At 41.1% G+C, this 26,341-nt stretch overlaps 2 protein-coding genes and 1 long non-coding RNA gene across 5 annotated transcripts in view; 1 reads left to right on the top strand and 2 right to left on the bottom strand.

Moving 5' to 3' along the window:
- Positions 1-15,672, top strand: part of pacsin3 (protein kinase C and casein kinase substrate in neurons 3) — a 32,330-nt gene extending 16,658 nt beyond the window's left edge. For all 3 annotated transcript variants that reach the window (XM_042062017.1, XM_042062016.1, XM_042062018.1), the window contains 7 exons: positions 1,082-1,317; positions 1,403-1,558; positions 4,948-5,123; positions 5,730-5,850; positions 7,379-7,497; positions 11,764-11,927; positions 15,525-15,672. In XM_042062017.1, coding sequence (XP_041917951.1) covers positions 1,082-1,317; positions 1,403-1,558; positions 4,948-5,123; positions 5,730-5,850; positions 7,379-7,497; positions 11,764-11,927; positions 15,525-15,640 — 1,088 coding nt within the window. In that variant the 3' untranslated portion in view covers positions 15,641-15,672. The remainder of the gene's footprint in view (positions 1-1,081; positions 1,318-1,402; positions 1,559-4,947; positions 5,124-5,729; positions 5,851-7,378; positions 7,498-11,763; positions 11,928-15,524) is intronic.
- LOC121682055 lies at positions 738-17,400 on the bottom strand. The gene is made up of 3 exons (XR_006022401.1): positions 17,388-17,400; positions 1,138-1,140; positions 738-819 (listed from the first exon to the last, which is right to left on the bottom strand). It is a non-coding gene; the product is annotated as an uncharacterized LOC121682055 (long non-coding RNA).
- A 784-nt stretch (positions 17,401-18,184) lies between these two features.
- On the bottom strand, positions 18,185-25,510 carry fadd (Fas (tnfrsf6)-associated via death domain). The gene is made up of 2 exons (XM_042062055.1): positions 25,090-25,510; positions 18,185-18,504 (listed from the first exon to the last, which is right to left on the bottom strand). Exons 1-2 carry the CDS (start codon positions 25,394-25,396, stop codon positions 18,227-18,229), a joined length of 585 nt encoding a protein of 194 aa, XP_041917989.1. The 5' UTR covers positions 25,397-25,510; the 3' UTR covers positions 18,185-18,226.
- Positions 25,511-26,341: the final 831 nt, after the last annotated feature.

The raw sequence follows: 26,341 nt of genomic DNA, 5'->3' as shown, positions 1-26,341 counted from the left end.
CTATGTTAAATTTGCAGGCATATTTTTATTTTTAAAGGCCAGTTATTTCATGGATCCAGGATACTATGCATCCTAATAAAGTTCTCTTGGCCTTTGGAATTAAAATAACCCCACATCATCACATACCCTTCACCATATCTCACGATTGGCATGGGGTACTTTCCATAAGATCATCTCTCAATGCAAATTTAAACCAGCTATTAGGCTAACTGAAATAAAACCATGCCAATCTCTAGGTTGCATTAAAGATCAGCTATTTCTTTCTACAACAGTCGAGAACCCTTTTGCAATTATATAAGCACATAATGTAATCTGAAAACTGCTGCCCTGATTTAAAAAACAATGCAAATGATCTCAGCTGGTATTCTGTCTATAATGGAGTGGAATGGAAATGTCTAAGTGTCTCCTTTGACTGGTAGTGTGTATGTATGTGTATGTGTATATATTATAATATGCATTGTAACTCTAAGTTATGTCATTTTATGTAGATCATTATACATTTTATTTCTGTATCTAGACATATGGTAATAAGTGTTCCCTCTGTAAGTAATATAAGTGATATCATCGTCCATTGCAATGTTTTACTGTACACATTGTCAAATGCCAATTAACTTGTAAAAGCCTACTGAAGTTACCCCAAGTTACTTTTTCAATTTCCCCTTAATTTCCCCCCTTAATCAATTAATCCCTGAATTAACACCTTAAAATAACATTAAGATATACTGAAATTGTTCTTAATTACCCCCTTAATCACAACAAATAATAGGAACCCCTGACTAGACACCTTAAATGTAAGATTAAGGGGTTTCACACTCACACCTTAAAATGGCATTTTATGGTAAAATTACAAGTCTGTTTTACAAATTAAGGGCCCCTTAATTTAAATTGATTGGTTTTGTTATGTTTTCAGGGGTAATTTAAGGCAATCATGTTTCGTAGTGGATGTTGTTGGGTCTTCATATTTAGAATCCTGTGTGGGCTGCCATACGCCTCAGTTTCTCTTCTAGGTCACCATCGAGTTGATTAGTTGTTTTTGTGTCCGCAAGGCAATGGTTTCAGTGATCTGTTTTGGTATTTGCAGGTCCTCAGTATGGCACACTGGAAAAAGCATGGCATGCCTTTATGAATGCAGCTGACCATCTGAGTGAGATCCATATGGAGCTGCGAGAGCGTCTTGTGATGGAGGACAGTGAAAAAGTACGCAACTGGCAGAAAGAGGCATTCCACAAACAGATGATTGGTGGCCTACGAGAGACAAAAGAAGCTGATGAAGGTTTTCGTAAAGCCCAGAAGCCCTGGGTTCGCAAACTTAAGGACGTGAGTCAGGGCTGTACTTTACTGATTTCCTAGATCTAGGGGTACACTTTTAAGTAGTAAAATTAAAGGAATTGGTCTCTAATAGGTGGAGTCTTCTAAGAAGAGCTATCACCAAGCACGCAAGGAGGAGCGGACAGCCATTACAAGGGAAACCCATGCCAAAGCAGACACCACAAAGTCACAGGAAGAGGTCCGCAAATTCACAGATCGTGTGGAGAAGTGTACTCTGGAAACTGACAAGGTATTGATGCATTCATTTATGCATTCAAAATGTCATTTGAGTATGAATATATGAGGTTTTTTGTATGTTTTGTAAGTAATACATGTAGGGCGACATGTATCAGTCTTTGTGTATAACTCACAGTGCAACTGAAAAGTCTTCAAACCCTTTCAAGTTTTCCACATTTTGTTATATTACAGACTCATCTTAAAATGGATGGATTCAATTCATTTTCTCATCAATCTACACAAAATATTCCAATACTCCACAAAAAAGCAGGCGTTTGGAGTGTTTTGTAAATTTATGAAAAATAAAAGACTGAAGTATTCCATTTGCATAAGTATTCAAACCCTTTGTTATGACGCTTGCAATTGAGCTCTGGTGCATCGTACTTCTATTACTGATCCTTGATATGCGTCTACAACCTAAATGGAGTCCACCTGTGCCTAAATTAATTAATTAGACGTTATTAGCAGAGGCACACATTTGTCTATGTAAGGTCTCACAGTTAATGGTGTATGCCAGAGTGAAAACCAAGCCACAAGGTTGAGAGAATTGTCCGGGTAGACATACGAGATAGGATTGTGTCAAGACAAAGGTCTTGAGAAGGGTACAAGAACATTTCTGCAGCATTGAAAGTGGCCAAGTGCATGGTAACCTCCATCATTCTGAAATGGAAAAATTTGGAACAACCAACAGTCTTCCTAGATCTGGCCACTCAGCCAAACTGAGTAATCCGGAACGGATGGCCTCGGTCAGACAGGTAACCAAACCAAGGCCATCCGTTCCGGATTACTTTATACATTATGAATGAGATCCAGAGTTCCTTTGTGAAGGTGTACAGAAGATCAACCATCAGTGCAGCACTCCACCAATCAGGCCTTTATCAGGCGGAAGCCATTTTTTTGTCGGGAGTGTTAAAAAGCACCTGAACGGCCATGTGATGTAAAATCCTCTGGTCTGATGAAACGAAGATTGAATTATTTGGCCATAATTCTCAACAGTGTGTGTGGAAGAAATCAGGCACTGAGCTGAATGCATTTAAAGATGAGTCTGAAACATAACAAAATGTGGAAAACTTAAAAGGGTCTAAAAACTTTCCGTTGCACTGTATATCTAGAACTACTATGTGAGTGAATATATGTGAATACCATAGAACTATGCAAATGTACAATCCCAAGATTTGTGTATGGATGTTTTCCATCAGTAATCAAACACAACGCATGCAAAAAGGTACGTCCATTCTCTTCATAAATCTTAAAGTGAGACAAATCAGGATAAAATCATTTGCACATGAACACACATAATTATCCTTATATGATTCCAGATTAGCATGTAGAACATCCAGATAAACCTCTCCATATAGGGCCTGCCTTTGGCTGAACTTGATTAGCTTGTTACTATAATCGGGAGTGTTTTGCTCCCCCTCTATGTACTCAGCATTGTGTTTTGTTTTTACAAGAAATTAATCAACATGATGACTAAACTAAACCCTCACTGAATGTATTGCCTGCTTTCACATGTATTGATACCTTGCACAGTGCCAGATAGAGACACCTAAGTGGTATGGTATGGAGGAGTGGTATCCCAAGTCAAAGTCCAGTTCCGTGGCCATAAATACAGTTTCATGCATAGAAGGGCACAGCATGATTTCAGTGCCTACTGTTAATGCATGTGGCCTGTAGTGTTTGGACGTTTGGAATTACTGAGAAGGTTTGTTAACAGAAATCATGTATTTCAAATTGCTTCAAATTCATCAGAAATATAGGTAGGTTTGATCAGTGAATGACCATTACAGTTGGAAAAGCTGATTTTTGAATGCAATAATGATGCATCTAATTTAAATGATGATCAAAGTTTTAAGTCTAACTACAGGTAATTTAATAACAACATTAATCTAAAGAGTAACATGCAGGTTAACAATCACTTTTGATTATTGTTTACATCAGGGGTCTCAAAATGAAATGAAATATGGGCCACTTGCCAGGTGGTCTTTTAATAGTGGGGCCAGAGCAATAGTCATTAGGAAACAAATATTGTTATCTCCAGACAAGTATCTTCCTGAAAGGAGATCAAGTAGGCATGGCCAGGCTAGTATGCCGCAAGATGTTGCGTGTATTCAAAAGAAAATATATCACTCTTCTCCTTACCCCACTCCTGTAACTCCTGGTAAACCAGAACTCTTAAATGTTTTTCTTTGGTTCCTCAATAAAACTCAAATTTTTGTTCAAATATTGTACAAAATATTTGTTCTAAAGCCACACTCATCGTTGTATATTCCGCAAGTTCACACACTTGTGTGCACTGCCTCAACTGGACAAGTCTTCAACAAGTATTCTTTGGCAACTCCCAAATATTCATCTGTATCAGCATTACACAGAGCACATACACTTACGCATTGTAATTACCACAGACGCATCCAAGATGGGCTGGGGAGCCGTATGTCAAGGGTTTTCCGTAAAAGGCGCCCAGAGTGCCCAGCACATAAACGTCCTAGAGCTTCTGGCTGTCAAACTAGCCCTGAATTACTTCCAGCCGATCATTGCGCAGTAGCACGTTTTGATCCGTTCGGACAACACGGTGACAGTAGCATATAAACCTCCAAGGTGGTCTACTGTCGGCTTCTATGATAACCTCCCTTGTCACGTTTATCTTGTGGGCCCAAGATAATCTCTTGTCATACCCACTCTCGACTCCACTCTATTAGGGCGATTCATCTCCCAGGCGAGCTGAATTATGGGACGGATATGCTATCGAGAGGAGGTCCGGTCCCAGGGGAGTGGCGCCTACATTCTCGTATAATAGAAATTGTATGGCAGAGGTTCGGCCAAGCGCAAGTAGACCTCTTTGCTTCGAGGGAAACAACCCACTGTCCCCTAAGGTTTTCTCTCTTCTTCATCTGGATCTTATTCATAGTGACCAATGGGTCCTTGGTTACCAGCCCGACCTTTGTCCCGGATTACTCAGTTGGGCTGAGCGGCCAGATCTAGAAAGACTGTTAGTTGCTACCATGTTCTTGAGCACTTTTAATACTGCAGAAATTGTCTTGTATCCTTCCCCCAGAGGTCTATGGACAATTCTCTTGACCTTGTGGTTTGGTCTTCACTTTGACATACACCATCAACTGTGAGACCTTACATAGACAGATGTGGTGCAAAGTCATGGAATATCAGGGAATTTTGTTGCAGCAGTTTAAAACTTACTTGCCAAAATACATTAATACAAATATATTTCCATCCAAAATTGGTGTATATCTGGTTAATAGCTTTACTGCTTGCTTGAGTAGGCCAACTTAGTTTATTCAATGCCCATTTATTCATCATTATTCATTTAGAGTGGGAACCCTGCACTTTGCTCTTTATTTTGTGGGTTTATAATCCTTGATGCATACAGTTTTTGCTTTTTCCCAGGCAAAGGATCGCTATGAGAAGGCGCTAGAAGAGTTGAACCGCTGCAATCCACGCTATATGGAAGATATGGAACAAGTATTTGAGATCACTCAAGATACAGAGAAAAAGAGGCTCTGCTTCTTCAAAGAAGTTATGTTGGACATCCACAAGCACCTGGATCTCTCTAACTGTGACAGGTATTAATGCATGGAATGAGACAGTCTTTTGGATGAACTGAAGAATTTATGCAGAGGGTCAAGTCTCCTTTCATTCAAGATCTTAGAAAAACATACAAATGCTATAATGTATAGACAAAAACAATATTGTATAATGTTGTTAAATGCCATGGTCAATGCATTAATATGTGCCCATAATCATAGTGAAATGCAGCCCAAGGAAATGTTAAAGACAACTTTTTTTAGAGTCGTGCAAAATAATTCCAAAAGGGTTTTGTAATGATCAGTTAACTTTTTAAAGGCCCCCTTAAGAGCACTTCTGCCCAAAGCAACTTTAATCGTGTATTCAGAGGTCAGGGGTGACAACATAGCTTCAGTGGTTTTAAAATAAAATATATGTCTTGGGGAAATACTTAGTCTAGAGTGGTGAATTGTTGCTACACCACCTGCTTGGCCGGTTTTGCAAGGTATTAGCATGCCTCATGTCTCACGACTCATTTGGGGGTAGATAGTTGTCTGGTTTTAGCCATGTGTCATGGCTCTTTAATCTGTTACTAGTTGATTAATCAGTGCAGCTTTTGATGTTAAAGAACATTTTTCTGTCAATCTCTAACCCCCACATATCAGGTTCAAGGCCTTGTACTCTGATCTGAGCCAGAGCATCACTGCAGCCAATGATGCAGAGGACCTGCGCTGGTGGAGGAACACTCATGGCCCAGGCATGAGCATGAATTGGCCTCAGTTTGAGGTGAGAAGGGTCTGTTACATGAACACACACACACACACACACAACAGAAATAAGTGGAAAGCACTAACTTGAACCTTACTTACTCTAATTAACGCATCTTGAGTTTTAACAAACAGGACGCAAAGAGTGAGAGTGAATGGCAGTCTCTCTGACAAAGTCTGCTCATCAACCGGCTCCCCGCAAGGATGCGTACTCTCACCTCTTCTCTCACATCCTGTACACAAATATGTGCCAGAGCAGGTGGGACAACAGGACCATAATTAAATATGCAGAATACTCAGTAATTGTTAGCCTGCTCCAAGACAGTGAAACAGGTCATGGTCCACTCATCAATGACTTTGTTGAATGGTGTGAGGCATCCCACCTTCAACTAAATGTAGCCAAAATGAAGGACATGCACATTGATTTTAGGAAAAAAATCCAGACACAAGAAATCACATCGATCAAAGGTCAAACCGTCCAATGTGTGCAATAAATACCTGGGGATGATAATAGACTCAAAACTCACATTTGAAACTAACTGTGAATACCCATAAAACTGGTCAATATCATCAAATGCATGTATGATGGATTCACAGGTCAAGTCATCTCAAATGGTAAGCTCTCGGACACCATCCTTATAAAAACAGGAGTACATCAAGGGTGCCTACTGTCACCTCTCCTGTTCCTCATCGCCATTGACTGGACAATGAAAATGTCAGTGGATGGTCAAAGGACAGGACTACGGTGGAACCCTTTTGAGCAACTGGAAAATCTCGATTTTGCTGATGACCTGGCTCTGATCTCAGGAACACATACACACATCCAATGCAAGACCACCAGATTGCATGAGCACAGTAAACAGATAGGCCTCAGGATAAACGTTGGGAAAACCAAGTTCATGAGGCTCAACACCAACACCACTCAACACCCGACAACCTATCACAATCAAGGAGCAACCCCTGAAGCTGTGGTCGAGTTTGTATACCTGGGAAGCAACATCAGATGAAGGAGCTGATAAAGATGTTGAGCTGTGTGCGCATCAGCAAAGCAAGACATGCCTTTAGAACACCCCGACCTGTATGGCTCTCTTCCCAGCTCTCCAGAAACACCAAAATCAGAATCTTCAATACAAACATAGAGATTACAATGATGACTTCTAAAACCATCCCCAGTAATAAAACATAATGATCTGTAGTAAACTGCATCAAGTGATTTCAGTGTGGAAGGGATTGCATCCATATACACAATGTTACCAACTGACATTATAGTTGATTGAGTGGTCAAGTTGTTTTCTAGAGAGAAGCAAGATCTGATTCTGCACCCAATATTGTTTGTAGTGTCTCTTTTTTGTTATCTCAAGATGTGTTCTAAATGATAGTTTGTTATTTAGCCAAATGCCCAGATATTTGTAATGATAATGGTAAAGGTAAGATAAAGAGTTTGCTTGATCACAAGTTGTATAATATTGTAAAAAAGGAAAGATAAATACAAGTCTAGTATCATGTGTAAAGGTTTACATGTATATTTGTATATTTGGTTTGTATAGGAGTGGTCCCCTGAGGCGACACATTCCATTGGGAAGAGGAATAGGAACAACAAGGGAAATGATGAGGTCACCCTAACCAACATTGCATCTGCTGGAGATGAGACACCACAGGAAACCAGGTAGAAGATCTATGCCTCAATTGTTTTCTGTTTAATCACAGTTTTTAGCTCCTTTTTTATAGCATCCTTAAATGGCGACGGTGGTAATTATAAGGGCATCAAAATGGGTTGTTGGAGGTGAAAAACTGCAGGATGGCACTCTGGCAAGGATGAAAGTGAAATCTAGTAGAAGTGTATCTATTAAGAAGGGTGATGAAAGTGAAATCTAGTATAAATTGTATCTATTAAGAAGGGGAAACTGGTGGAGGAAACCCAGATAGCAAGCAAACGTTGGCCCAATGTTGGCATTGGTTGGCAGTGTCGGAGGTGGAATTTCAACGTTCATGTCACAACAACAACAGCCCCTCAAGCAATTGTATATGGAATGTTGGTTTATAGGCTAGTCATGTTCGGCGCCAAAGCCAATGTGTCACTTAGACGTCAACAAAAATGGAATTTCATCCCGGGTAAACCCATGGGTCATAAGCCATATATATATATATATATATATATATATATATGTTGGATATATATGTTGGATTTACCAATGACCAGCTTGGTGGAGGAGTTCAGATGTACTAAGACCAGCCTAGAGATGATTCTTTCACAGTCTAAGGAACTAGTCATCAAGAACGCTGCCCCTACAAACATGCTCAAAGTGCACTACTCCATCGGGATATTGTTGGGCAGGTGCAGAATGGAAGAGCGGGGCTTGGACTTGGTACCAGCTGGAAAGCAGTGTTTCCCAGTATTATCAGTAGTATCAGTATTTAGCAGCGGCACAGCGCCTCCACTGGATTTTCAGCGCCACTGCAAAATTTTCACATTATCAGAAATGTCACAACATTTAGGCCTACATTGTAAAAGCACAACGTCATTGTTGAAATTGTTTTCTGAAAGTCATGACTAAGTTCATGCCCCCGGACCCCCCAGGCCCCCCTACTGTGGCTTGATTACAACTTCCAGCACGTAACAACACCACTGCTGGAAAGAATTCTAGGGGAAACACTGGAAAGCATAGAGCAAGTCTACAGCACAGCAGAAGACAGCTTTGTTCGCAAACATTAAAGAAGCCCTATGCAGGTCTGGTTTTTCCTTCGCTGTTTTGGGTTTTCGCCTGATTTGGGCTCGCATTTTTCATGACAGCTCCCCCTGCAGCTTCGGTAGCAAGTGACCGCTACGCTAAACCCCCACTAGCTAGCGAGCTAGCCATCAAGAAACCAAGCTAAACACATACAGGGCTCACAATAAAACGGTCGAGCAAACACATTGTTCAAGAGACTATCAAACCACATTACAAAAACGAAGTTCACCCAAGGGTAGGCTACTTTCAATTTCAACAGCAACAAAGCCAAGTTGGAGTAAGTCCGTTTTGCAGTCTTTTTAGAAACTACAATCTGACTACATTTTCGAGACGCGATTGGATACTTCCGCTGAGTCACATCCGGATTTGTTCGGGACGGGACCAGAAAGTTGCATATTCAGTTTTTCAGCACTAGGGGGAGACGAAGCACCCACCAAACGACCCAAAAAGTGTTGTAGAACCATCAGAACGACTCTCAACCTGCATAATTAAGGTCATTTTTGCTAAAATTGTTGCATAAGGCTTCTTTAAAAGCAAACTAGACATTCAACAGTGGTATCTCAGGTGAAAAGTTGTGAAGGTGTGAAAACATGCACACATCAGAGGACTGCTTTACTAATGTAAAATATAATTACGATAGTTGCATTGTATGCTTTTGCATGGTTGGATGATGCTTGCATGAGACATACTTCTCAAAACAACAACAATTATATTGGTGCCATTGTTTTGGGATGTTTCCCTAATGCATCATACACTGGTAGACAAATGGAAAAAATAGTGACAAGCTTTTTAATGAAATTTTATTCGAATTCCTGAATGTAAGGATTCAGAAAAAAAAAAACAATACCAGCTTTGGTGTATGGTAAATGGTGGAGTAGATAGGTGTAAATCACTGATCTGAAGATCTTTAACAGGAAGAAGACTAATTATGCTACAATAGCTTTTGGCCACGTTATATTCAAATGTGACTATACAATACCCAATGGTAGACAGTGTATTATGTCTCTGCTCTGTTTTTATGGAAGTTGCAAGAATCTACATCATTCTATTAAATGTTGTTACATAATTAAATAGCCTTCCAACAGGTTAAAGCGGAGCTTTGCTACCACCGAGTGGTTTGAGTTTCTCTCGCGCAGACACGCATATGCATGCATTGAATGAATGCTCATACCACCACTTAATTGTATGCCTCTATGTTTGATGACACCAAATTAGTAAGTATTTCCTCCTGATTGCAGAAATGTTTGTTTCTGTCGATACGCGGTTCCTTGATCAATTGCGCAGCAAATTATCAGACGAAGCACCGGGCATAATTTCACTCCGTGGCTCCGCGGACCAGCAATGTCCACGTTGCGGACCGGTGCCGGCAGTCCGCGGCCCATAGTTTGAGAACCGTTAGCCTACATGCTGCTTTTTGTTCTGATGACTCATGCGGCAGTGCGACACTGGTGGATTGTGTTGCCAGATTGGGTGTTTTTTTCCCGCTACATATTAAGGCCTGTTTACGGTATGTTTTAGCCGGGGTTTCGCCTGGAAGGCTCTATATAAATCTGGCACCCTATTGAACGAAGTTAAACTGAGACAGTGGGCCGTTCACAGACATCAGAATGAATGAGTTCACAGTAATGTTCATCAGGCAGTAATACAGTACGTTCAGTTCACGTTCGCCCAAAATATGAACAAGTTCATGAACTATCGTTCAATGTATGCGTTCAGGCTCAACACTTGTTGTGATTGCCAAGAGACCTGCCCCAATCAATGGGTGCCATTGGACCATTAAACCATTATACACTGATCCAAACCATACAGCCAAACAAGGCAATAAACAGTGTTGGGCAAGTTACTTTTAAAAAGTAATTAGTTACAGTTACTAGTTACTTCTTCCAAAAAGTAACTAAATTAGATACTCTGTTACAAATTATAAAAGTAACTAGTTACTTCAGAAAGTAACTATTGCATTACTTTCAAGTACATTTTTAAATGCTCAAATGTGACCCCACCTCCACCCCTCTTTAACGGAGCTTAAAATACATGTGCATGTTAATTTATGTATGATAAATCTGAATATTATAATGAAATGGACACTTAATACAATATATTATTAACAGAAACAATGTACACACATCTAAACTAACTATTTTAATGTTACTGTGGGACAAATAGCCTTTAATCAAATGCCATGTATGTAGATATTATGTTTATAGTGGATCGATACTATAACACAATAATCAAAAGGAACTTTTGATATTTATTGCCCCTCAAGTATATTGGGCGTCTAATTCGAAAACGTCTTTCTACATGGTAGGGCTACCCCTCCTCTCTGACCCTCTCCCTCTGACCGGTATTTTGGCAATAGTGCCCTGAAAGAGTCCGACTCAACCGTAGATAGCCTAATGGCATATCCTTCACAACATACCTGGCTACTAGTTTGTTCAGTTCAGTCAGAGACATAACGGGTGGTGGGGTCTTAAAATCAAGCTTCAGTTGCTTATGTTGTGTCTCCTTCTCCATCGGTGGTCTTGGCCACTAATTTCGCGGATACATGCAACGTTGAAAGATGTTTGAGTAAGTTTGAATTACTTGACACTGACGTGGATAGGCACTTTTGCCCAGGGCATAATGTGCATTTCACGATTACATTAGTTTTTTTCATTTCTAGGAGGGGAAAGTAATGGCTATACTTTCATTTCGAGAAGGCTACTTTTGGATTATTTGAGCTCACCATAGCCTACCTGTCTCTCATTGACTGACTCAACTTGCTTGTGTTGTTCGTTGTGTGTCCAACTATGCGTGCTTTCGAACACCCGCCCAACTCTACCTCTGACTGGCTTACCATGAAATTTTACTCAACCTCAACCAATTACAGTCACAATTAAGGACCTGTATGACCAACAAATTGGTCCGTGTGAGTGTAACATGAAGAACCATTTCTTAGAATTGATCATCTACCCTAGCACCCTTTGTTGACCAACAATGTTACCATCATAACTGCAGGCATTTGAGTGATAACAGAGGAAGCACTAATTTGTGTATGTTTTCATCCATAAAATGATTTGTTTGTAGAACTTAAAAAATGTGATATAATATCACATTTTTTATTAAAAATATACTGTAACTATTATTACGAAACCCATTGCATGCATCACTTGTGTGTCATGTTGGTGTTTTTAAACCTCTGATTTTTTCTCTACACTTCAAAACAGAGCTGTGAAGGACTATTCCTCAGAGTGGTCCGATGAGGAAAGCCCCAAGAAGTATATTGCAACAAATGGAGTGGAAGAAGAGGAAGATAAAGTGGTTGCCGTTCGTGTGAGAGCTCTGTATGATTACACAGGGCAGGAGGCTGATGAACTGAGCTTTCAAGCAGGTATTAATTCCTGTCAATTGTTAATAATGACACCCACATCCTCCCCATTCACTGTGGCATTGGTAATTCCAAGGAAAATAATCTAAAGCAAGGGTTTTCGAACTTTTGCAAGCCTGGTGTTTTCACAGTCCCCAAACTGCTCTGCCATACTGCCACAACTTTATTATTATTATTCTTAACTTATAATGTAGTGGTTATATACCGTAAGTTGCTTTGGACGGAAAAGTGGAAAGAAGATTATTTTTTGCCATTGACTGTGTTTGAAGATGATCATGTCTGGTAGTTTCTGACTTGATATGACTTGTGATGATGATGTTAATAATAATAAATAAATAAATGTTTATATAAATGTGAAGTGAAAAAGTGAAACAACATTTTCACAGGTCACAAATTTTGTCTGATCGTCATCAAACTCGACACACATCATCTTCAGACCATGGCTCATTAGGACATTACTTAATGGAGCCATTTTCAAAAGCATTTACCCATGACAGACAATCAAAATTTGCAACAAAGTTGAACTTTAAACACAAATTCTTAATTTAAACTTGAAGGGCAGTCGACCAAGTTTCACTTCAGCTCTCATTGTGGGAAAATACCCTATGGAAAATACTTTGAGGTGCCTTGTGAGATAAGAATGTTTTTTTCTTTGTCTGTGCTATGCTTTTCCACAAAGTTAGTAAACATTGAAACTGTGTACATAGAAATGTTTGGTGCAGTAAATGAAAGCTCCTGGTAGCTCAACCCATTTCCAACATCTGGGGCCCATTGCACAAAACTAGGATAAGGGATTAAGCCGGGATATCTTGGTTATCTTGGCTCAATTTATCCGTGATCCAGTTGCACAAAAGCGGGATAGGGGGCAGTAGGATATGTTATGGTATAAGTTACCATGGAGATTTATTCTGTGGAGCTAGCCTGCTCCAGACCAAGCTAAGTTCCAGGATCTATTTAATCTCATCCCTTATCTCAGTCAGCAGTCACCACAAACGGAAACCAATAGTTATTCCACTGCCCACTACACATTGTTATCACATAAAACTAGACCCACTGTCATTATTTAAACGTTTGTGATCATTAATTTCATCATTTTGGATAAATGATGATTTTTAGATGATGTTGCAATCATTATATAATTTACAATTTCCCATAGACTATAAGGCTATACATGTATATAAAATGATGGAATATTATCACAGAGAAAAAAAATGCCACAGCAGGACAAATTTAACTTAAATTTAAAGCACGCATATTAACTGATTTAACACACATTGGTCCCTCACCAGCCGACCACTGTCGTCATCAGGGAAGATTGCTTTGCTTTATCACTGTGGCGGTGTTGCCTTTCTTTTTAATTATGTATTTTACATACTCGGCATTCCCGACCTGTCGTGCAACAATGTGACGTCACGGGAGCGCCGTAACCATTTCGCGCGTGGTGGTCGCGACACTAGTTGCAATATTCTCCTAAACAGAGGTGTTGCTGTTGTGAAAAGGCTATCGCCTACTTTACACCGTAGAAGAAGCAATGACGACGTTCTAGTTGCCATGGTGAATCAGTGAATCTGTGATCGGTGGCGGGGTCTATTTGGGGGAGCCGTGAGCGCGCACTTATCCAGGATAGGTTTCACCTGGCTTGATGAATCCGTGTCTGCTCATCCTGGCTTGGTCTTTGTGCAACCGATTAAGCCTGGACGCTCTTGTTTTGGATTCATTGAGCTCAGCTCAGTCACTTAACCTGGATGTCTTGATCCTACTTTTGTGCAACGGGCCCCCGGACATCAGGACCTGACGACAATATGTTTGTGGAGTAAAACTGGACATGTCCACATAACCTTTGATTAGTATTGCTGTTTATTGTTAAACTGCAATGTGAGTGCTGGCCAGCAAGGGAGGACACTTTGACAGGATAATTTACAAGGCAACGAAACAGGGTGAACACTAGTATTGTGTTAAATTTGAAAACTTGAAATTTGACCTGATTAATCTAGGCAAAATACGAGAAGGGCTGGAATATTCTTGGCTCTGGACAGGAACTAATGCCAGGTGAGAAAACTTGCTGTTCCAGCAGAATCTAAAATGGCTGGTTAAGATTAGCCATGCTAATGCATCTGATACGACACATCTTGCAGGCTATATCCCAAAGGTGGTGCTTCCACTAAAAAAAAAATCATGATTTTTATAACCGCAAACCAGAAGAAGTTGGGACGCTTCTATGGTGAAGGGTATGTTATGATGTGGAGCTATTTTATCCCTGGAGGAAAAGGAAAACAAAAGATGGAGAGAAAAACTACCACAAATCCTCCATGCCTATAATTGTACCCAGTTGAATAGTCAACAGTCCAGCTCTCGGGGCAAGAAATACTATGACCGTCACATGAAGGGTGTTGTCCTGGACCCAGGTGACCATGTCCTGGTGCGTAACATGAGTGGAAGAGGGGGCCCAGGGAAGTTAAAATCATACTGGGAAAACACAATACACGTTGTGAACGAGAGGATTGCAGATGGGCCTGTCTACAAAGTGACTCCGGAAAAGGGTGGAGGCTGAGTATGAATCCTGCACCGCAACCTGCTTCACTTGGTCAATGACTTACCTGTGGAGTTACCCCAAGAGTCACAAGAGCCACACACTGGAAGAACAAGAGGCTCGCTGAGACACCAGCTGCTCCATCAACAGCACAACAGCTGAGACACCAGCTGCTCCATCAACAGCACAACAGCTGCGACATAGAGCAAGGAACAATCAGTCACCCCACACAGAGAGATGGAGTGAATGGAACCCCAGCAGTGACTCCTCTGACAATAAGAATGAGCCTCGATACTGGTTGAGGGTACCGTCAAGAATGGAGTATGAGAACAACTAAGCCCAGCCTCTCCACGAGTTTCAGAGGACCTACAGTCCAGTAGCCTCCCCTCAGAAACCCAACTTACCCGAGCAAATCCTGTCTGAAAGGGAAAACCAGTGGACTGAAGATACACCTCCAAGGACAGAGAGCATGCCTGTCGTGGAAAGCAGACAGATTGAGCACAGATACAGCATATAGAGCACAATCCAATGCCCGCAGAATATAGACAGGAAGATGCCATACAGGAGAGGCCAGTAGCGCCTGAAGCAGTCAGTGAACAGGCCAACGGTGAACAGTCCAGCCCGCTACCGATGCGGAGGTCCACGCGGGAAAGGAGGCCTGCCCAGATGCTCACGTATAACTCCTTAGGACAGCCCTCTTCCCAACCCCCAGCCAGCTGCAACACAGTAGGGGCCTATGGGCCACTGCCAGTGCCACCATGGGAAGTGCAGACATACCCCAGTCACTTCCAGACACCACTACCATACCCCATTCCCATTTAAATTATACCCTATCCCCATTCCATACAGTACACTGGACCTCTGTTTGTGTTCTGATTGACCAACAGACATACACTCACTGGTTTCCTAATTTCAAATCATTTGTAACTTATTATCTTTAACTTCTTCATATTAGTAACAACACAATTTCCATTCAGACTAGAGGAGCTCCAGGTTAAGGGAGTCATCATCCAAGTCACATTTCACTGTTTTACAATGGATATAATAAACAAATCTCTCCTTTTTTTCAGGTGAAGAGTTGTTGAAACTTGGGGAAGAGGATGAGCAGGGCTGGTGCAAAGGTCAGCTTGACAATGGCGAAGTGGGTCTCTACCCTGCTAACTATGTACAGAAAATTGCATCCTGACAACAATAAAACCACTGTGCCTACTAAACACACCACACTATTTCACTGTCAGTGGCACTACAGGCAAGGGGCTGGGTAATTGCAAGGTGCTTTGTCCATCTCACCTATGCCTATTTCCATTTAGCATAAGACAGAAATGTGCAGTTATGTACACAAAATATTTGCATTTTTAAGAGCTTAAAACATAGTGTTGAATAGTTGTGAGGAATGTTACAACTAGCACGTCTAACTTATCCTCTTAAAGAATTAAAAATGCAGTGCCTTTTTCACTAAGGTTCAAAGTTCTTTATCACACTCAGCCAGCAGGTACCTCATAGGCAGCAGAAGGGGCTGGACCTGTTATTCTGTCTGGCAACCAACAATTCTGATAACAAAATTATGTCAGTGAAGATAATTTGCATTCCTTCCCTCCATACAAGAAATTATCTGAAATGTTAAAAATGTTTCAGCACAGGCACTGCACTACATTTTTAAAAATCAATTTCACTTCACATAATAGTCTTGTCATTTTTCTTTTTAATTTGTTTTTCTTTTCAGCCTTAGTTTAGTCATGTCTATCTTTGTGGTCATCAAAATGCAGTTACATAGTTCAAAGTGTGCAAAATGCTTTCTTCACATTCCAGCCAAGTGTATTCAAGGTTATTTCTTTTCTCTTTTCATGGATTGTGTGTGTGTGTATGTATATATATATATTATTCATACACCTGGTGAACTTCTCAAAGTAAACGGTAACACTAAAACAAGGGGCTACATTAAGATTTTTAGAGGAAAAGATCAGGCAGGCTGGCAAGAGACCTGCCCCAATAGGCGGCATTTGACCATTAAACCACACAATGATCCAAAACATACAGCCAAACAAGGCAAGAAATGGTTAACAGAGAACAATATCAACATTTTAGAGTGTCAGAACCAGAGTCCATACCTCAATCCGTCAAAAAAGTGAGCACAAGGCCAGAGTGATGGCAAATAATCGTTCCTGACTCAAAACCCAGATTGCTCTTAAAAAGGTACAGTCTAGAATCATTGTGGAGCCATGACGAGGCATGGTAGGTATTATATGAACCATTTTGAGAGCTATGAATACAAATAAAGATGTTCTATATACACACACACACACACACATATGTGCATGAATATGACAATGACGTGCTTAAGGGGTATTTAGTTTAATTTATCAATAAAAAGATTTACTAGTTTAATAACAGTTCAATTAGTGGTAGGTTATGTGAAAATAATGATAGACTATTTTTCTGGTCTTTCGAACCAGCCCTCTTGTCTCTCTCACTGTAAAATACAGTAACCTGCTGTAACAAGCTAATGTGTATAAGCCTAATTCTAAATAAACTTTTAAACTGTGTTAAAATTGTCTGGGTGACTGTCTCATAAAATCAATGAATGTTCTATTAAAAGGGAACTATGCAGTTTTTTAGCTTAATTTACCTGAACTTAACAGCTTCAGAGTCATTGGAATGGCTATATGACTTTTTCTTGGTTGAATGGTGGCCGAATGCCTTTGCTTCCCCCCAGCGTCTGTGAGTGGAAAAAACAGTCTTGGAACTTTGGTCTGGTGGGCCGCCAGCCTCTGAGTCAGAAGTTATTTTACACTGAGATTGCGCAAAATTTGCAGCAAGAGAAGACGTCCTGATGCCGCATCGTGTGTCTAAAACTGAGGCAAAACATTGCCAGCCTGGTACTTCGAGTGGTTACATACAAGCCGGCATGTACATGGATTTCTATGCAACGTCACGAAAACATGCGTGCGCAACCAAGAGGCAGAAAGCACCATAGAACAGCATAGAGCAATGCAAAAGAGCAAAAGAATAAAATGAGTTTTTGTGCTGAAAACTGCACCAATTCGAAATCACGATGGTTAGAGAATGTTAAATATGTTCAATATCCCTAACGGAATGCATGTCTTCGCCAAAAATGACAAAATACAATGTTATATTAATAATGCAAATGAACGGCAAACTTTGAAATATAGTCTGAAATGAGATGTTATTATCATTGAGACAACAGGGGTATACAAAAAAATCAGATTGTAGCTTACAGCAGCTGACTATTTAGGTTAAGTTTATAACGTTGTGGACGGCCACCAAGCGTCTTCTGCCCCACGGCTGCGCGCGCATCTAGTTTTGTTGGTAAATGGGAAACCTGTGTATTGAGGAGCCAGGAGACAGGACCAAAATGAAGCGTGACGTTGCCTTTGAGGGAATTTTAAAACTCTTTATTCTAAATTCCTACATCTGAAAAGAGACTTTAAACAAACTATAATCATGTTGCGGTTTTATTTTATTAAAAAATCTAACTTTTCCCCAAATGTCTAAATGACTGCAGTGTAAGCAGTGCTGTTAAGACATTTTCAGAATATTTGTTTCATAACTGTGGGGCAATTTGTTACTTACTTACCAACCAAAATAATCAAATTTGCATGTGTACTCAATACTGCAAATATACACACCTGTGCTTTCCATATTCACAGACATAGAGCATTAGATGAATAGTCATGAACAATGAGTAATTATTGTAATCAATCAGCCATTCTTTCATATTAGCAAGGAGTTTATTAAGACCAAGATAAGTGCTTTATGTGTTAGGGGACTTAATCTCCTTGTCAACTAGATCAGCAGTGTAATTTAGATTGCAAGAGCGAAGTGCTTCTATTAAAACAGCTGCCTTGACATCCCCTGTGTGCATCCTCTTCCACTCATTGATGACCTCCATCACCTGCTCCTCAAGGTTAAAAGGGTGCTTCTCCCGGATTTGGTCAAGTTTTGCATCGTGCAGTCCCAGCTTCCTGCCATATCGTCGCCAGTCTTTCCCAAGGTTTGCAACAATGACATCAACTGCTATTTTCACTTTTGCTGGATAAAGTTAGAAGGAGAAAACCTATTCATTGTCAAAGTAAAAAACAGACTATAATTTGTGTATGCATATGGCAGCTGTCTGCTTGTTTGGTGTTCTTTTTATAGGTGGAGGTATATTTGTCAAATGCATGTGTTAGAATCAAAATGAAAGATAGGCTACAAATATGCCATCCTCAAATTAACCATAATCTATGCATACGTGTTCGCTTCTGCCACCTTTTTCATGTCTTCAGAACACTAAGGGCTATCGGAGAGAGGTGCCTGATGTTGTAGCCTATACACAATACAAAATCATAGCCTATTCCAGTCCAGTCTTTTAAGGTTTAAATCACTCTTTTAATCACTTCTCTAAAATATTGCTATTGTGTATCCAAGTAAGGTGCCTGTTTCGAAGATAACTGATGATCAATTCAAGCCCATCTGCAGTCAATATTAGGGCTTTCAGACATACGTGTAAGACCAAAGGTTCTGCGGATGTTAAACGGTTGGGCCGTATATCTGAACAACATAAACGGTCATATGGAAGTCTGAATTTAGCCGGCTGTTCTGCTCCCCTCCTAGTATTTCCTCCGGACATTATGTAAATCAGCTGTGTCTGAAAGAAGCGAAGAACATGCGGTTAAGATTCACACCACGTGAGGGCACGTTTCTTGCGTCCATGTAGCGGGAGCACTTAAATGCCAGGGTCATGATGGGAGTGGCATGGGGGGAGAGGATGCTTTTGGAAAAAAGGTTGTATGAAGGCCTTGAAGTCTTGAGTTACTGAATTGGCTGGTAGGGTAACAAAGCCTACAAGTTTGTGCATGCTCTCTCCAACGCAAACAAGATTTGGGTTCTGTAGCCAAGTAATTCTACTACATAACATTGAAGACAGATATATGTGTTTATTTGAAGCTCACATACAAATACTGTAGGTCAGCTTCAAGTATGCACACTTACGTGACTACTTCAAGTATTAGCCTATGCACAATAGATTTTATTTAGCCTACATGTGCGCTTTGTGTGCATTATGTCTTATTTACAGACACATTGTGCAATAGATCATAAAAGAGTTCACAACTGCATGTGTACATAGAATGTAGTTTCATTTAGCTTACAACAATTGGCACAACAATATGCATATAAGGTGACCAAAGCCTTCCAGCCCCCGTGTCCCCGGTAAAATACAGAAAAAAAACTACACTTGTCCCCACTTCTGCTACATACTAGCAGGGGCGGACCTGGACACTTTGAGGCCCAAGGCAAAGGATCCCGAGGCCCCTCCGAGCACAGGGCCTTTTTTTTTAACGATTTCAACTCGCTCTGCATCTCTTACGGTGTCTGGCCATAACGCACGGTCGTCACTGATAACTAGTGCTAGGTATCGTGTTGGGGCTACTAACGTTACTGGTTTCGTTTGCACCCCATAGCTTCTGCTACTGAAATGGTGTCCGTAGCAGCACCACCAGCACCAGTGCCGACTTCGGCAGTGACAGTGATCTTGTCACTCACGACTGTTTCACTTAGATCAACATCATAATCATCATCAGTAGAAGAATATGTAGTGCAAGTTTGAGTTGCCGGTGGTGGTGCATCGCTGCTGCTGCAGCTAGCATTAGCTACACCACCCAGCTCAGAAGATGTTGTTGCATCACTATCCAAATTACTTTCTTCCGTGGAAGAATTCTTCGACTGGAAGAAGTTGGTTAATTTATGCAATTTCTTTCTAAATTCTTCCTCCTCTCTTTTTCTTTTATCACTTCCACTCTGGAAACGTTTCATGGCTGCTGTCAATCGCTCAACTCCACACCTCACCAAGACCTTGTTCAGACTAGCTAGTTGCTGGTGACAGGAAGTGGACCTGCAGTCTTTTAATTTTATGATGAGTTTTCATGAGGCATTTTTTTTTTATCCTTATCATGGATTAGAATATATTGTTTGGATGCGGTGATCATTTATTTAAAAAAAAAAGAAAAGAAAAAAACGAAATACGATACGGGGATGACGAGGCCCCCTGGTGGCCGAGGCCCCAGGCAATTAATGGCAGGTCCGCCCCTGCATACTAGGTGAAGCATCAAAATGTTACATTATTGATAGCCAAACTGGAATTGTCCACGGGTCGATCCTCCACACCCTCCTTTGCACTGCATCTCTCTTTCTCCAGTAAGAAATGAATTCTTAATTTCACTTCTGCACTTCTGATATTGTTTGCACCTCCAACAACATGGCGCAGAGTTTGAGTGGTCTGTGACGTAAGCTTGTGTCAAAGAAGTAGGCTATATCAATTTCACAGACACCATTGAAATTTAAGCAAGAGAGTCTCGCAGGCCCATAGACCAAATGTGACAATAAGCCGAATAGAAACTGTAGCCTAATAGAGGTTGTTTATTTAGAGGAAGTTTATTGTCTCCGTGACGGATAGCACATAACTGAGCTAAGTTTAATGAAGATCGGGGAATCCACTCTCAAGTAGGCCTAGCATCTTGATGTAGCCTAAGCTACGCTACCCGAATGTATTTTGTCTGCAGAGCTGCTACATTTTAAGTCCAGACAAAACTAAGACCAAAAAGTGATGTGTTGTGTAACAAATTAGTATGACGGCCGGTGTTACATGTCAACTGGCTCCCATGTTAACTGGCTGCGTTGATGACATTTCACGATTGATGATGTGTCTTCGACAGATCTGGCCACTTGCAGATTTGTCAATTTCTGATATAAACTGAAGACAAACAAATTCATTTAGTAGCGATTCGATACTCTGCGTGGGTATCGAATCACTACTAAATTAAACTGTTTGCATGATAACCAGTCATCTACCTGCTTGTGCCACGAACCAGCTGACGGCATATAGAGAAATTTACTTGACTTATCTGATTAAAAGAAGTCAGCTAATGTTATTATGATTGCAGCAAGTTAACACGGCTGATCATGTTATCTGGCTACCGTGTTACAGTATCTTGCTACAGTTGCCCAAGCCATTTAGTAGGCCTTCAAAGTATCTTTGTTTTACAAACACTGACTGCTGGTCAGGCTGTTTTTGGCCTCCTAGTCTATCTGTAGCCTAAATTGAAGCATTGCTGGTCTAAAAATAAATAAATAAATACAAAGTGTGATTGGCGAGGATTAAACCCAGATGTAGACTACCGTAAAAGAGCAAAGGTAAGGCATTAACCTGTTGCGCCACAGGAGAAGAACTAGCCTGCTTATTTAGAAATAAATATATATCAAAAACAAACATCACCTGTGTATCTATTGATTTTTGACTTTTCCCCTTGCAGTGTGCAATTTCAATGCCTGTGTTTGATGAACTGAATTCTAAAAAGGATAGGCTGGACCAGAGGATACAAAATTAGGCAACCCTGAAATTCAACCGATATAGTGGTCAGCTGTGATCTGCTACAGCCACTTCAGGTAGAGACGGCCACAGCCTAACCACAGCAGGCAGTAAAAATGTTTGTGAAACTTAACTTTAAAGGCCTACTGGCTTGTAGCAAGATAACAAGGTAGTCAGATACCATGATCAGCCGTGTGAACTTCAACATCTACAATTCAAAAGCTACAATCATAATGACATTAGCTGACTTCCTTTAATAGTATAGGCATAAGTAGGGCTGGGCGATATATCGATATATTTTAAAATGCGATATGGAATTAGGCCATATTGTATATATCGATATAGTTCAAATTTTTCGCCGTGATCCTTGCTCCACGCAAGCCGCTGGAAGGAGCTCTCTGCACTGCTCCCCGTGCCCCCGCCCCTCCTCTTTCATGCACAGGGGGGGAGGGGGGCAGGAAGAGACACTCCGGCACTCTTCAACAAACATGGAGAAAGCAACAATGTCTGTGCGTGTGGAGGGGAGTCTCTTGGTTAGTAAAAGAAAAAGTAGTAGCTCAATAATTTGGAGATGGTTTGGATACAAATTTTCAGTTGAGCAACAAAACCACGCTATATAGGGAGTGCCATAAGCACGTTGCAGCCAGTGGTGGAAGCACTATGAATCTTTTTCACAACTTGAAAACGTGGCAAAGTCCACGCCAGACTTTTGGTCCATATTGCCCAGCCCTAGGCATAAGTTCAGTAAATTTTACTACACACCATCAGCTGGTTTGTGGCGCGAGCAGGTGTATGGTTATCATGCAAGCAGTTTAATTTTGGTTAGATACCCACTTAGAGTTCGATACCCACATGGAGTTAAAGGTGCTCTAAGTAATGCCGCATGTTTTTTAGGCTAAAACATTTTATGTCACTTACTGCAAACATCTAGCCTGGAAACCAGACTCTCTGACTTAGAGTACTGTAGGGAAAAGAAATCAAGCGGAAGTACGTAGGCAGGCCGAGGCCAGGCTAGCAAACATCACCTAACCATCCACTAGCCATCTGTGTCCAATACACTGTAAAAAAATGCGATCTCTGGACAGCCCAGGCTCCAAAAACAGTAACAAAAACAACCTGGGCAAACCTAGCCCATAAAAACATAACAAACTGTTCCAGCAAATCACAGACGAGATGTGCGTTTAGTAGGCTAGAGGTTCAATTGCACGGGAGCAGCAGGAGGGTGGGGGAGGAAGTAGCGAGCTAGCTCTCTGTTTTGTTTGAAAGTCAACAGAAGTGACGTTACCCAGCATCGCTTAGAGCACCTTTAATATTAGGCCTGTGCTATGTATTTATTTTTTTGGTGTCATATTCATGGCTCAGTGTATCCTACTACAGACAATTTTGACATTTAAATATGTCATGCATATTTTGTTCCTCTCCAGCAGGGCTCGAATTATCTTTTTGTCTTTAGGGGGTCTCTCTATCTCATAAAAAGTTGGCACACCCCGCGCATAGCCGAACAAGGCGATACAATGAAATAGCCTAGGCGCAAGTGGCGCTTTTGCGCAGTACAGTATATCATACCTGTCAACATTTAGCTTTCCAAAAACGGGAGATTTTTTTTCGGAGGGGAGGGGGGGGGGGGGGGGGTCAGTGTTTATACCGGATCTGTGTTTGCATATTTAATACGTTTCATACACGTGTTTCAACACTGCATTTCGGTCATTGCTTTTACCTTACCATTACCTTACGCATGCCAGTTATGTATCCACCAGCTGCCTGCCTGCAGCCTACTTCCAAAACTCCAAAGCTGCTTGCTGTCAGATTTGGTTCCGAGGGCACAAGTTCAGTGTATCAACAACACTCAATAACAGTTTATGTCAGGGCTCGAATTATCTTTTTGTCTGTAAAGGTCTCTCTATCTCATAAAAAGTTGGCACACCCCGCGCATAGCCTAACAAGGCGATACAATGAAATAGCCTAGGCCCAAGTGGCGCTTTTACGCAGTACAGTATATGCGCACGGTAGGCCTAGGGTTTACCTTGACACACGCACACAACAGACATAGATTTTTCATAGAAATTGATTACTTTTAATTCATTTCAACATATTATTGATTATAATAGTCCATATCTCATTTCAATTTCACAATACAAAGAAATAGACTAAACGATTTAGTCTGTGCCATTCTCAATTTCACAACGTAACTCATTTAAACCAGACCACCGTCTCAGATAGGCTATCCTCAGTGTCAAACACAATAATGCATGTAGTGTAACTTACACAGGGGAAAAAGCACTAACTGGCAGAAATGAATAAAGCCAGCCAAACTATGTTCTAGTAGGCTAATGTGTTGAACCGTGGAAAATTAATAGACAAACAATTTTGGAGTTTGCACTGAGATATTGTCGGGTAGCCATTGAATATTCCGACATCAGAGATTGCTAACAGGTGTTTCAAAATAGCTGGGAACTTTCCGGAGCTCTGAATGGCAGAGGATAGCTAGATCATCAGACAACACAATCATTGTAGGCTGCATTATGGGCCATAATTTATGACTTTGTCAATCAACATAGAATAGGTGAAGCGCAAGTTCAACAGCAAACAGGACTTTTCAGCACGTATCAAACCACCTAGGCTAGCCCAATGAACGCCTATGCAAATAGACAAAACACTCACATCAAAGCAGGGTGACTTCTTCAGATTTGCGAGTGCTGTCAAATCGATACGGTTTGCTCATAGTCTAGTGGTGTGGTGGTGAAGTGTCATGCTGCGTTCAAGAGCGTAGTGTAGGTCTCTTAGTGTAGCGTAGTAGCCTATATTTTAATTTAACGTCTTTAATGGTAAGAGATCGCACAGGGATGGACAATGAGCGGTTGTTTAAGATTAAATTACAATGCCAGACACCTTCAGATATGAGAGACCCCCTCAGGTTTTTGACTTTGTTGCTTTCATGGGAGCCAGTCCTCACTCTATAGGAGCTCGGCTCCCTCAGGCTCCCACGTAATTCGAGCCCTGCTCTCCAGTTTATATTAGAAAATGACAAATCCGCAAGCTGCCACATCTGTCGAAGAAACGTCATCAATCGTGAAACGTCAGCCAGTTAACATGGGTGCTAGTTGCAACACCGGTGTTATATATGCCTGCCTGCGGATGTATATGGTAACTAGGGATAAACAATTAGCACATCATCATGAGCTGGGTTATACTGCTAATTATTTATCCCCAGTTAACGTGCATCCCATTAAGATCCGTAACACCGTCATTACATAGGCTAAGATACAAACCTCGTTCCTCGGTTTCTGGTAGACCTACGTCTCTTGATGCATTCTTTTGCATGTACTCCTGCACTTTTTTAGCAAGATCCTCTCGCTTTATTTTCTCCAGTAACGTGCAGAGAAACGTTGCATGGTCAGGTCCTAGTTTGTTTACTTCCTTTAGGTGCTGAAAAAGATCAACGCCCATTTTTACTTTTTCCATTTGTTTCTTCCCGATAATTTCAGAACACAAGAACTTGAGCTGCTTCAAGTTGTCATCCTTGAGCTCGTTAGAGATATCTAACAACATAGCGTTAAATGTTTCCACCGCGTTCATTAGGCGTATGTGGACTGACCAACGCTTAAAAACTAGCTACCCTCCTCAACGTTTTAAAAGGAAGTGTTCCTTCGTCAACTGTCTGATTTCCCCATCATTTTCGTTTTCTCGTATCCACTGGCATCCAGCTGTTTAATTGGACAAAACATGGGCATGCGTGCTGTCAGTAGCCAATAACAGAGCGGTTTGTGTGTTGAATTTTGGCGCATGCGCAAGGTGTATCCTGCCTTTTTCGCCGGTGTACGGTAAGTGGCTGTCTCTGATATCTTGTTAACTGGCTGGACGGCTGACTTTGCGGGGGTTCACCTGCATCAGGCAACACTTTTTTACTTTATATTTAATTTTGGCTATAGCACAATTAACAGCACACAGTTGATTTCACAGTCATAGCAATAGAACCAATAAAACAATAAAAGTAATACAAATAATGTCTTGTTCTGTAAGCCTACTGTCTTTGTAAAGTACAGGCTTGCTTTACTGTCTCTGTCTATTTGTCTGTCTGTTTATTTGTGTATGTCTTGGTGTGATGTCACAGGGACGCTGGCGATTACGCCGCTCTGTCTTACACCTGGGGCCTGTTCTACGAAGCGGGGTTTCTGGCTTATCTGGGTAACTTCGAGAGTAACTTGATCACGTGTGGCGTAACTTCCCGATTAACCCGTACTACGAAAGGTGGATAGGTTTTAACCGAGGTATGCTGCCATGGCAATTTACGCTGCATCTCAAACCTGCTCCGACCAGGTTATGTTCTTGGGTAACCCGAGGTTTCCGTTAACCACACCCCTCCTGATATACTGATGTAGAGGTTGCATTTCATTTCATTATATAACTCCAACAGAACACCTACGACAAATAACCCTTGAGCCAGCTCCTTACTATGTGATCTCAATGGCAATGCAGCAGTTGTTTGCACATCCAAAAACATGGCGTACCTGGTTACCTCGC

Source organism: Alosa sapidissima, chromosome 14, assembly GCF_018492685.1.
Source record: "Alosa sapidissima isolate fAloSap1 chromosome 14, fAloSap1.pri, whole genome shotgun sequence".
NCBI lineage: Eukaryota > Metazoa > Chordata > Actinopteri > Clupeiformes > Clupeidae > Alosa > Alosa sapidissima.
This window is presented reverse-complemented; position numbering and strand designations above follow the sequence as displayed.